The 12,022-nt window shown below is 37.8% G+C and overlaps 1 protein-coding gene across 2 annotated transcripts in view; it reads left to right on the top strand.

The window, feature by feature from the left end:
* Positions 1 to 12,022, top strand: part of PARVA (parvin alpha) — a 61,173-nt gene that overhangs the window by 35,383 nt on the left and 13,768 nt on the right. The window contains exons 2-8 of one of the 2 annotated variants that reach the window (XM_068147972.1): positions 728 to 768; positions 2,104 to 2,193; positions 2,293 to 2,363; positions 2,976 to 3,078; positions 4,984 to 5,124; positions 7,159 to 7,274; positions 11,134 to 11,192. In XM_068147972.1, the coding sequence (XP_068004073.1) occupies positions 744 to 768; positions 2,104 to 2,193; positions 2,293 to 2,363; positions 2,976 to 3,078; positions 4,984 to 5,124; positions 7,159 to 7,274; positions 11,134 to 11,192 (605 nt within the window). In that variant the 5' untranslated portion in view covers positions 728 to 743. The remainder of the gene's footprint in view (positions 1 to 727; positions 769 to 2,103; positions 2,194 to 2,292; positions 2,364 to 2,975; positions 3,079 to 4,983; positions 5,125 to 7,158; positions 7,275 to 11,133; positions 11,193 to 12,022) is intronic. The other variant, XM_068147971.1, reaches the window with a different exon arrangement.

Raw genomic sequence — 12,022 nt, 5'->3', positions numbered from 1 at the left:
AGTCAAAAGCTTTCTCCACTGTCCTTCACTAGGAAAATTATCTGCTTCCTCCAGTATGTTTTGCCCAAACAAAGCATCAAGCCTCTTGGGATAGGAGAGCTCAGTGGAGCACATTTACATGAACAGAACTTATTTACTATGTTCCTCTTTACTATATGAATAGAATGTTTTCTGCCTATGAACCTTTGTGCTAAGTCCTCCGTGAACTAAACTTTTCAGAACAGAAGGACCTCCGTGTGGAATTTTTCTATCCACTGATGTTTTTATGACCTTAACCATTTTGAACCAAAATAAAATAAAAGAACAAACCCAGAGATTGATAAAACCAACTATGATTTTCTCTGAGGAGTAATAGCAGTTCAGAAAATTGCCATAAAGTTTAAACAGTTCCTGAGATTGCATGAGATATTCATGCTAGACCAAATTCATCCTTGCTACGATTCCTCAGAACTCAGTGGAGTTACATGAGGGTTTAATTTGGTCCATTGCTCTCAGCTATCAATTTTAGAGGATATACAGCAATCGAGGGAACTATTATTGTCAATATTGTTTTATGACTCTTTGGAGCTGCTCAGTATTTGTTTTGCACAGATGGACAAGCAGAGTGGAGTGTATGAAGTGAATGAGTGTTTTAGTTTTGAACGTAGTGGATTTTTAAGAAATTATTTTGTACCATTTACAAGTAAGAAGCATTCTAACAGCCATTATTGCTATGAATCTTTCATAGATGCCTGAACACAGCTATGCAGACTCTTGAAAAATGCACAGGTATTTCTTCTGGCAGAGCACAAAACATTTCACAAAGCACAGAACATACTTGGAGAGTTTCAAGTACTGTTATCACACCGACTGGGTATCGCAGTGTTCATGTGAAACTTAGCTGTACTTAACTGCACGCAGGAAGTTAATACAGGGAGGTAAAGCTATTTTCCAAAACTTAACTTACAATCAGTCACAGGACCCGGAATGAACCACAGGATCTCTATTGCTGCTTTCTACTTTTCTGTTTTCTGCAAACCTAAATTGTTTGTGTAATTTTCAAAATAAACTGGGGAAAGTTTCAGATAGTAAACCTGAAGCATTAGCTAGTAAATCTGCATCTGCACATAAATCATATATACATGGGTAGGATGGTTGAATTTAGTTAAGTTAAACTCTTGACTAGAGTAGTTGTGCTAACAACCAGTTCTACTAAATGAATGAAGTTGCTCTGAACTGTAGCAGGTACAGATCCTGAAAAGTACAAAACTAGAGGCAGAACTGCTTTTATACTTCATCTTTGTCTCTCTTGGTTACAGTGTTCTCAGAGCATGTGTTACAAGGACGATTACTTTTGCAGCATTAGGGGACTTTGGCTAAGTAAGAACTTGCCTGTATTTCCTGACAGCTGTGGGCATCTCCAAATTGGATTACTTAGCCATTCTTGTGTCCAAGTTCTTTCTTAACCTGTGTGTGGACTCCTCACTAAGGTGCTACTTTTGAGGCTTCATTGTCTTACATCTGTGTCCTGATGCTGTGGTTTCTGCTAAAGTAAGGCTAGGAGCACAGGCTAGAAGCATCCCGCAGTCTGCTCTAGATGGTATCTGACCTGAACAATAAAGGTAGCCATGTGCTGCTGCATCTTCATTCCTAGATAGTCTTACCAGTCTGGAAGCTCCAGTGTGCATATATAGCCATACCTAGTTCTTCTCAAGTAACTAAACTTGAAGCATCTCCAAGACAAGAGCTACATAGCTGAGAGCAATAGTAATTTCCCTCAAATAAAATGTCTCATTAGTGTTAGAATGTCAGGATCATTAAAATGCAAGCGAGCCTTTTAAAACTTGAGGACAATGGGCTTTATCCTGCAAAAGATTTGAGGAAATTGCATTGATTCTTGTAGCATTATCCATGAAAAACCTACCCATACAAGCAAAGGTTTGTTGGCTGGGCCTGTCATTTTTGTTAGCTGTATTTTATTGCTGTAATTACACCTAGTGGCTTACCTAATAGAGTAATGTTCTTGTAAAGAAATTAAGACAATTAATACTACTTTTAGCAAGGGTGAAATAGTAAGTAAAATTGGATTGAAATTTGACCAAGCTCTTCTTTTTTATTTCCTAGTATCTGAATTACAGGAAGAAGGAATAAATGCCATTAACTTACCTCTCAGTCCAATTCCATTCGAACTAGACCCCGAGGACACTATGCTAGGTAATTCACAACAATTTTACATCTCAACATAAAAGCTTGATGTAAAATAAAGTGTCATGCCTGTAATAGTTTCTAATATCTTTCCTTTAAACCTTCCAGAGGAAAATGAAGTCCGAACAATGGTTGATCCAAATTCAAGAAATGACCCAAAATTACAAGAACTAATGAAGGTAATGAAAACCTTGTAAACACTTTCAAGAAAGTGAACTATTTTTTAATGCTGTCTCTGACTCTCTTACATTTGAACACTTCAAAGCATTGGTTAGATATTAATTAAATGAAACCACATGGTTTGTACATCTTAGTAAAAATGGTTAGGTCAATTGTTTCTCTAGAGATGGCACAGAGAGACTTAAGAATTTGTATTCAAATTCTGAGTCCAGAATCTTAGTCCCATCCCACCACCCATTTTAATATGCTGCTGACTTCCCTAGTAGTCTTTGTGATTCTTGGGTTAAAATATTAGCAGGAAGTTTCATCTGCATTTTCTGCTAAAAGCAAAAAAAGCTAAAAGTAAAACAAATTATTGCTGAAAGCAAGGGACAGATTTCACTCACTGTGTCCAATATTTGTCTGAACCTTGTGGTGCATTGTCACAGTCACCTTAGAAGAGTCCTTAATTTCTTGTATTTTCTTATGATATTTCAGACTGGTTCTATTTTGACTCATTGCAGCTTTGGTATTCTTTCTGCTAAGTGTTTTCATCATTGTACAAAATGACATGTGTTTTAAATTGCAAATGAATAGTGCATAATACTGCCAAATTTGTGTTTCCCATATAGGTATTAATTGACTGGATTAACGATGTGTTGGTGGGAGAGAGGATTATTGTGAAAGACTTGGCTGAAGACCTGTATGATGGACAAGTATTGCAGAAATTATTTGGTAAGAAAAATACATGCACATGCTATTGGGTCACTTTTTCAGTAAGTGGATCACTTGTTCCTGCTTGCTATCATCTTACATTTACGCCACTAAGTGATGTAAAAATAGCATTGTATTATGAGACCCTTGAGTTATAGGCTGTATGCACAATCCTTACAGCTACAGTGCAACATGTTGTACTCTGTAGTTGATGAGAACAGCATAAAGCCTACCTGGGGTGTTAGAGAGGTCTTGTCTTGGCAATGATATTCACTGCAGTTAATCTTAGTATCTGCATATGTGCTGTACAAACCTAACTGTGTTACAAGTGGAAAGTAAGTTTAAAGGCAAGGGTATTTTCAGTACAATGGTGGATGTTTTTAATCTCTACTAGTTCCATACTGTAGTTTATTCACATCAAGAAGTTCCTCTGGAAGGTTGGAATTTCTTTCTGATTTGATGTCTGGCTTTTAATGTTACTGAGGTAATGGTACCCAGTGGAATGCAAATTGAGCTTCAGCTGAGAAACAGGTAGAGAAAGAAACTGCTAGTGCAGAGCTAGCATGTGCTTTTTTAACTGTTGGCTTGGAAGCTATTTTCATAGTTACTACAGCTCATAAAGTCCCCAGTAAATTTCTTTTCAGTATCTTAAATAAATCTTGAAATATCTTGTGAGCACTTCTAATAAAGACTACACAGACTGTTCCCTTTTATGAATGGTTAAGCTATTGAATATATTTTGATGGACTGAATATGCCCCAGACTGAGTAATTTGATTCTCATGGGCAGACCTCCGGTGACTTCATCCAAACCCCCAAAAATGTGTATCAGATACAGCTTGACTCTAAATATGTGTATGCTGATCCAGCACTTAATGATTAGAGTGATTTTCCACTACCCTTAATTCCATGTGAATTAGGTCTATGCTAACGAAAGACTTTGGTCTTGTTCTGAGACTATGTACAGACTGATGTCTGTGGAGGCACGAGAAGCCCATGGAGACAGCAGCCTGTCATGCATGATTTACAGGCTCATAGCTCAGGTTCACTCTCTTTGAGAAGATAATCAGCCTATCTTTGATGAGAACAATATCAGCTCAGAACAATATCAGTTCTTGCTAAATAGGAAATCTGAATTCTTTCATAAAAGTAAATTGATGGGTGACTAAGCATTTTGTTTCTGTTGTGATTATCAGGGGGCTTTTACTGCTAAAGTTTTTGCTTACTATTAGATGGTAAATGCTAAGCCATGTATGCATGTACATAGCTATCTGTACTAATGGTTAACAAACCAGTGCATTGAGTATTTTAAAATCTACTGCAAGTTTTGAGTGCAGGAAAGGTCTGTGGTTTTAGTTACTTTCATACCTCTAGAAATATTTGTTTGCATTTCTTGGGTGCATCCTTCACCTCTATGAATATGGTGTCACTTCACTTTTATCACAAATGGGCCAAGTCAAGTTTTTTAATCTCCTGAGTCTGAGAGAGGGTCTGGGAGACTGAAACTGATGAAACAAATTTTCTTGAAGTTGGTATGTGTTTCCTAGGTTTGATGGTGTGCTTTGCAAGCCACTTGCATGCAGAATACCCTTTATTCAGTAGCAAGAGAGGAAATGGGCCTTACCTCTGAGTCTGAGTGTTCCCTTAAGGAAGTTGAAGCAAATATTTGCTACCCATTAGTGTGGCTTTCATTAATACTTGGCTTTCCCTTGTCAATGGGTAAATAAAGGGCAAAGGTGAAGTGTCTTCAGGAGTTCAGAAATGTGAGGGAAAATGGTTCTTGAACTAAAATCAGATAATTTTAAAACTAGGAAGCATAATATATCTCGAATGTAAATCTGAGTTCATGGAGTATCTTTGTATTTTTCATGGAGGTGACAGTGGTTTTTATTTTTTTTTTTATTATTATTATTCAATATCACTTCAGAGAAGCTTGAAAGTGAGAAGCTGAATGTTGCTGAAGTTACTCAGTCTGAGATTGCTCAGAAACAGAAGCTACAGACAGTGCTTGAAAAGATCAATGAAACCCTTAAACTCCCTCCAAGAAGCATTAAATGGAATGTTGACTGTAAGTTGTGTTTTCTATGCTGTTCTCATTTGTTGACAGACGTGAGTTTATTGCTGCTATCTGGAATTCTGAACTATCCAATGATAAGGGAGGTTGAAACCTGGTATTTATGGCAGGAGCTGCTCTGCAGGGCACTTCCAGAGGTGGTGCACACTACCCTCTTTACTGGTGCTCAACCTCCAATTTAAATAAGCTGTTTTCTCAGTCTGTCAATGTATGGTATTTCTGCTCTTACATCTATATGCAGACCAGCTTAAGTTTTCTGTTATTAAATTGGTTTGTTGAAACAGGCAAGTACCTGCATAAATGTTGAGGGTAGGCAGAACAAGAGTTAGGTCCTAGGACTCTTTCTTCATGTAAAATTTGCAACATAGATATGAAGAATATTTGTTACAGAACTTTAATCAGAATTAGGACTGCACCCTTCCTGTTGCCTTCCTTAGCAGGTCATCATCTGTTTTAGAAACTTAAGCTTCTTAATCTGTGTTAAGTTTGGTATCAGAATCATTTCACGCTGGTTAATACCTTGATCAGTACATAGTAGTTTCCTTGTCTTCTATGCATGTATCGAGCTGAGTTGTTTTGTATCCTGTTCCATTCACAACAAATAAAGGTAGAGAAATAATTCAAGGGAGGGATAGTGAACATTAAGTACCTCTGACTTTCCACTTTGTGTGGTCCCACTGAGTTTTATGTTCTCAATCTGTCTTCAGCTTCCCTCATTTTTTTTCCTACTCTCTGTTAAGCAGCTTCAGGCAGGGTGTTGGGAGAGGCCTGACAATTTAACTTGTAGTTTTAATTCAATGTTTTACACGTGTTTTAGAGCTAAGGTAGAGATAGGCAGCAGCAGCTGGAGCCTGCTGCATGCATGGATGGTAGGTGGACAGACATCTTTTTAGTGATCTGCTAAAGCTCCTCATCTGTGACCACGAGCACCCCAGCACAGTTCATGAAGAAGGATATTTTAGTGAACGTGATCCTGTTTTACTGGTGAAGTAAGATAGTAGTTCAAGTACAAAAAAGCCCAGTGAGTACACTGTGCTGTAGCTATCAAATGTCATTTGGGAATACTAAAGAGGAAGACTATACATACAAAATCAAAATAGAAGAAGAAAGGCTGTAGTAAGAACTAGAAATTATTCACATCCATGCCAATGGCTTAATACTTGATTAAGGATTTCCTACAGTATGGCTTTTGATATCTTGTAAGTTGTGTTAGTGTCTCAAGCTGCGCCAGGGGAGGTTCAGGTTGGATGTTAGGAAGAAGTTCTATACAGAAAGAGTGATTGCGCTATGGAACGGGTTGCCCGGGGAGGTGGTGGAGTCGCCGTCATTGAAGGTGTTCAGAAGGAGACTTGACGGGGTGCTTGGTGCCATGGGTTAGCTGTTTGGGTGGGTTGGATTGGTTGATGGGTTGGACACGATGATCTTGAAGGTCTCTTCCAACCTGGTTTGGTTTATTCTAATAAAGGTTTATTCTAATAAAGTGTTAACTATCCATATGAAACCTGCTGTGAAAAAGCTTCAATAACAAGAACTATAACAACTTCATGAGGAATGTTTGAGTCATTGAGTTTAGTAACTTATTGCTTAAGTCTTCTGCCAAAATAGGCTCGTTTATCATCTTGCAGACATCATGACACGTAAAAATGAGTAAGTGCATGTTATGAGTACAAAAATATCTTTCTGATAGCCCATAAATCCTCACTGAAATAAAGGAATAAAGGAAAGGCAAGGAGAATGCAGAGGCAGCACTTAAAAACTGCTATACATGAAACCTGGCTTTTGGATTAGCTTTAGATTTCCATCTACACAAGCCTGTGTCATCCAGACATGTTGCAAAACATAACAGTTCGATGCTGATGCATATTACTGACTGGGCTGCATCTGCGTTACCTGTTGAGCAGGAGGAGGCTGGTAAAGGTGAGGTGCCTCCAACGTAATAGTCTTGTAATCCCTACATCTTAAAAAAGTAAAAATGTGTGCCCTAGTTACTTTGCAGTTCATAATTTGTGCTTTTAATATCTATTTCAGCTGTTCATGCTAAAAGTCTTGTAGCAATACTTCATCTTCTGGTTGCATTGTCACAGTATTTTCGAGCACCAATCAGACTCCCAGATCATGTGTCCATTCAGGTGGTGGTTGTGCAGGTAAGAGAGGTGTTAACCAGCTCTTGGTAGTGCTGTGAAATTGACTGAAGGGTTTCTTGATAAATGCGCCCAGAGTTTCTGTTTGGGCAGGCATGTGTGTCTCTCTTTGCTTGACAAAATATACATGCACATTGTCCTTGACAACGCTTCAACCAGAAAAAAGCAGCAGTGCTTTCCCAGATTGAGCTGTGGCTCAGAATATCTCATTTTGATTGTGAAGTGGCCAGACTCTGACATTAAAAATATATGAAGCATTATTATTTTTGGAATGTGTTTATCACTCAATGTGATCTCCACAATTATTATTTTTCCCATTTTTGATGGTCCCCTCACTTGTGTAGAGATTTAAATCATTCTTGGCACTGAATGATGAATTGTCACTGTTTATTACATTCAGATTCATGTTAGGTGACTAAATATTCTTTTTCAGCCTTGTGCATGCTAATTTAGTCTGATTACAGTGTTGGCTTTCTCATAAGCATGCAAAAAAAAACACCCCATCAAATAAATCCTTTGTGTCAGTCCGTCTCCTTATTAGAGTCTCACCCATCCAAACTCTTCATGTTACTCTCTTCATCATTTTTCTTTCAGTTGGACTTGGTCTTTTCTCATTTAATCCGCTTTTCCTTCTCTCTAATTAACTTTGCCTTTGTGCTTCACACTGTAACTGTCTTTATTGATGTGTTTTAGCTGATGTTACCCTGAAGTATCCTGGTAAAAAGAGCTATTGCTCATGTTTTGTGTGACAAAATCTGTGGGACAGATCTGAGAAAGTAACCACTCCTTTTTCCAGCATTCAAATCAGACAAGTTTTCTAATTTGGGGAGAAATCTGAAAGGGAGAGTCTCTCATAGATGTATCACTGATGCCTGATAATGACTCACTGACTCTCAGATTCTACTTCATGGGTTTCTTTACAGGAGATGAAATGAGAACCCAAGCAAATCTACACTTAGTTGTCTGAAACTTCAGAGGAACATAGCTTTCAAACACTTTGCTTACTACAAATACATTAACTACACTTGTTATTATCAAAGTTATACCAAAGCCAGCTTAAGAAACAAGAAGTGCAGGAGTCAGGGCATCTTTGGGATGAGAAACTAAACCAGAAAACATAGTCCAAAGGACTAGATCCTGCATTGTGCTGTCATGCCATGTGTCCAGATAAAATTCCCGTTGAAATCAATGGACACAATTGTCCTCCTGTTTAATAGGCTAATGTAGTTCAAGAGCAAATCCACTGAAGTCGGTACAGATAAACCAATTTAAAAACAATAAGTAGTTGGAGAATCTGGCTCACTGCTTTGCCTCTTAGCTACACAGCTGCAGCTCAGGCACCAGTGAATGACGGAGAAAGCGGTTGCAGAAGATTTCGTCCTGCAGACCCAGTGCTTGTTGAAAGCCAATCAGCGGAACTCCAAGACTATGCTGATCCCTATTAACAGAGGGTGGGAGCCAGTATTCTTGCAGTAGTTTTTGAGACATTTTTCATCTTTGTTTTATGGTGTGTGGGTTTTTTATTTTTATTTTTGAAATCTGTCCTGAGGGATTGTTTCTTTATAATTCATCACATACCCTTTGAACTCAGTGAAAGTTTTAATCAACAATCAGCAAATCCTGAAGCCTAATTTAGGGTTTAGACTTGCAGGACTCTATGTTCTTAAATCCTGATACATTCTGGAAAGTAAGGTCATGCCTAGGGAGGCTTAACAGACTATGTGATAGCTGGTTCTAAATAGTACTCCACACAGTTTGGCAAAGGGAATAGTAGAGAGAGAGAAAGACAAAAAGTACTTGTATGAAGTATTAAAGGAAGACTACCTTAATTTATTTCATGATTTTGTTAGGTTTAGAAGCGCATAAAATGCAAAGGTTGCTGTGCTGGCTAAATGTAGTTTATTGAAAGAGAAACAAAGATATTTCTAAAACAAAAAAATGTGCTCTTGTCCAACAGGTAATCATCACAGTTCTTATGAAAGCTTGTTTCCTTTGGCTGGTTTGTACAAAAGCTGTTAGTAATGAGAGTGATATGAAATCTGGGTTATAAGATCATTTGGGGAAAAAATGTGATAATTGGACCCTTTAAAGGTATTTTGTTGTATTTCTTTCTTTTCCTTCCATACTAATAGAATGAACAGCTTTGAAAAAAGCCCATGCCGTGTTTGATCATTTCTCCTGAAACAAGAGAATGCTGTTGTGGAGAGCTGGATCTTGCCATCATTTTGCCTTTTCTATTATAAATTATTTATTTATGCCATCCACAAATGCTTAAATGACAGACTGTTCAGGGGTTGTTTCCTTTCACCCTGCTGCAAAGGAAAAAAATAAACAAAAATCCTGAGCAGAGTGGAGTTCTCACGTGAGCTAGATTGTTATTTTGAGTGCTTATTGCTGTGTGCACAAGCTGAAATTTAAGACAGCCCTAAATGATGTAGTTCTTCAGTCTTACAAGATATGTGACAGAAGATGTCTCAGTAGCTGTTCTCTGCCCCATCTTTCAGTATGTAGTGCACTAGACTCCACTCTTACCGTTTTGGTGTTCAAAGGTCTTCCCTGAATGCACTTTTAACAGTGTGTAAGATTTTTTAGTAACAGAACTTTAAAAAAATACAGTGGAAAATCCCTGAAACTACCATCTAGATGAAGGACAGGTCAGATGACTCCAAGTGTCAGTCTGGAATGTCCTAGAGGATGCTATGTGTGGCTTTTTTGCAGAAAGTAATTTTGATTCTCATATATTCTACTAATGCAGCATAGAAGTAATAGACTGGCCAAATCCTCAGCACATCGTACACAAAGGGCTGCTTCAGGTAGGGATATCCTATCTTCTTCAGGGCAGGGAAGAGCAGCAGCCCTAGTTCACATGCCATGAGGGACTTTTCCATGTAGAAGAGATGTCTGGGACCAGCATAAATTAATTTTTCTCATTTTCTCGTAAGACAGGGAGAGAAGAATCATGGATAATTGTCTGATGTCTAGACTTCACATGCAGTCATTAACATTTTGCTTGATTTTTCTTTCTGTATTCCATTCCAGTGAATAGAATTAACAGAGAGAACACAAATAAAGGCAAAACATGTGTGGTATTTACACTGCCATGGGATGACTGTGATCAACATACTGGAAACAATGTCAAATTTTTAAACTCTTTCACAAGCAACTCAAGTAGCAGCCATTTGGGTTGGCTCTTGCCACCCTGTGTACAGCTTATAGACCCAGGCCACTCACTACCATATGTGAAAGGCTTCTCACATTTGAAGAATGTTGGAGTCAAGGCATATATTAACACCAAGAAGACTAGGGTCTGGAGCAGGCTGTCAATGGATTATCCTCCATTTCGGTGTTCCAGCACAAGCAAATAGAGCTCTTTGTATGGCAAGATTTCAGAAAAGGAAAATGCTGAGGCAAAAAAGAATGTATATGAACAGGGTGGAAACAAAGCCTGGGAGCAAGGTTTTTGCAAAGGAGAAGCATGGGTACCATCTGCCAAGCTTGTTCATTGAAATGTAAGACTTAATTCAACTCACCTAGACACACATCTCCTAAAATACTTACATATGTGTTTAGGTGTTTCAAATGCCTTGCTGAATTGAGGCCTTTAAAGAAAAGTGAATTAAGAACAATGGAGAAAGGAAAAGAAATACTTCCTTCTACAAGTGAAGTTTCAAGTTTCTTGTTAATGTACAAAACGGTTTTCTGAAATACTTACAAGGTGAAATAATATATTACTGTCAGTTTGGTTTTAAAAATTCTTATTTTGCATGTTTTTTATCTAATTGTGTTTGTGGATCACAAGTGTATTTTTACTGTACCCTAAGTATTAAACTTTACTGAGAAAAATGTCTCTTATTTTTTCCAGAAAAGAGAAGGAATCCTCCAGTCTCGACAAATCCAAGAGGAAATAACTGGTAACACTGAGTATGTCAACACCACTTTTGCCAGCAGTTCAGTAATTGAACACAGATGTGTCTCAGAAATTCAAACATTTGCCGATACTTAGATTTTGGTATTGTGGTTCCAGGGAAGATGATGCAGCATCAGCCAGTGACTGTATTTTAGCCTTTTCAAGAGCTGCAAACATGCATCTGAAAATACAAAAGGATGTGGAAACAGAGCTGGGGCACTAAATGCAGGAGAGGAGTATTAAAGAAAAGACAGAATGAAGATACAAAAATATCTCTCTGTTTATCTACTATTAATTTATTTCTGTATTTATTTTTTTTATTCAGAAGTCTTTTTTAAAACCATATGCCTCATTCTTCCCTATTGGCATTTATTTGATAGAGAACAGATTCTTTCAAAAATTAGTGTGATATGACTATTTTTATGTGTTTGGACTTTGGAAATGTAATGTGACAGTAGTAAGCCCTGTACTTGTCACCTCACCAAACAGTTGATAATGGTGAAGTTATTCCAAACCAACAGAAAGCAATAGTAAAACACCCTAATTTCTAATAAAATGGAGAGAAGCTTGACTATTGATTTACTATTAATGTTTATGGACTCTTGTATGTGTAATAGTTGTATGAGGGATCAACTGGAGCAAAATGGTGCAGCCTTTAAGAACCCAGTCCAAGTACTGGTTTGGCTGGATTGTACTGTAGTTGGTGTGATAAACATATCTTTAAGATAATGGGAAAAATTTCACAAGTCAACGTGGAAAAGCCTTCTTCACTCAGGCAAGGTGTGTTGATTTGGTTCAGTAGGAAACCTGAGATCCAGCCTCCCATGAAACTTTAGTGAAACCA

Source organism: Melanerpes formicivorus, unplaced genomic scaffold, assembly GCF_026170545.1.
Source record: "Melanerpes formicivorus ecotype bairdi unplaced genomic scaffold, bMelFor1.0.p_v2 SCAF_16, whole genome shotgun sequence".
Taxonomy (NCBI): domain Eukaryota; kingdom Metazoa; phylum Chordata; class Aves; order Piciformes; family Picidae; genus Melanerpes; species Melanerpes formicivorus.
The sequence above is the reverse complement of the archived record's forward strand: the minus strand, read 5'-3'. Positions and strand labels throughout refer to the sequence as shown.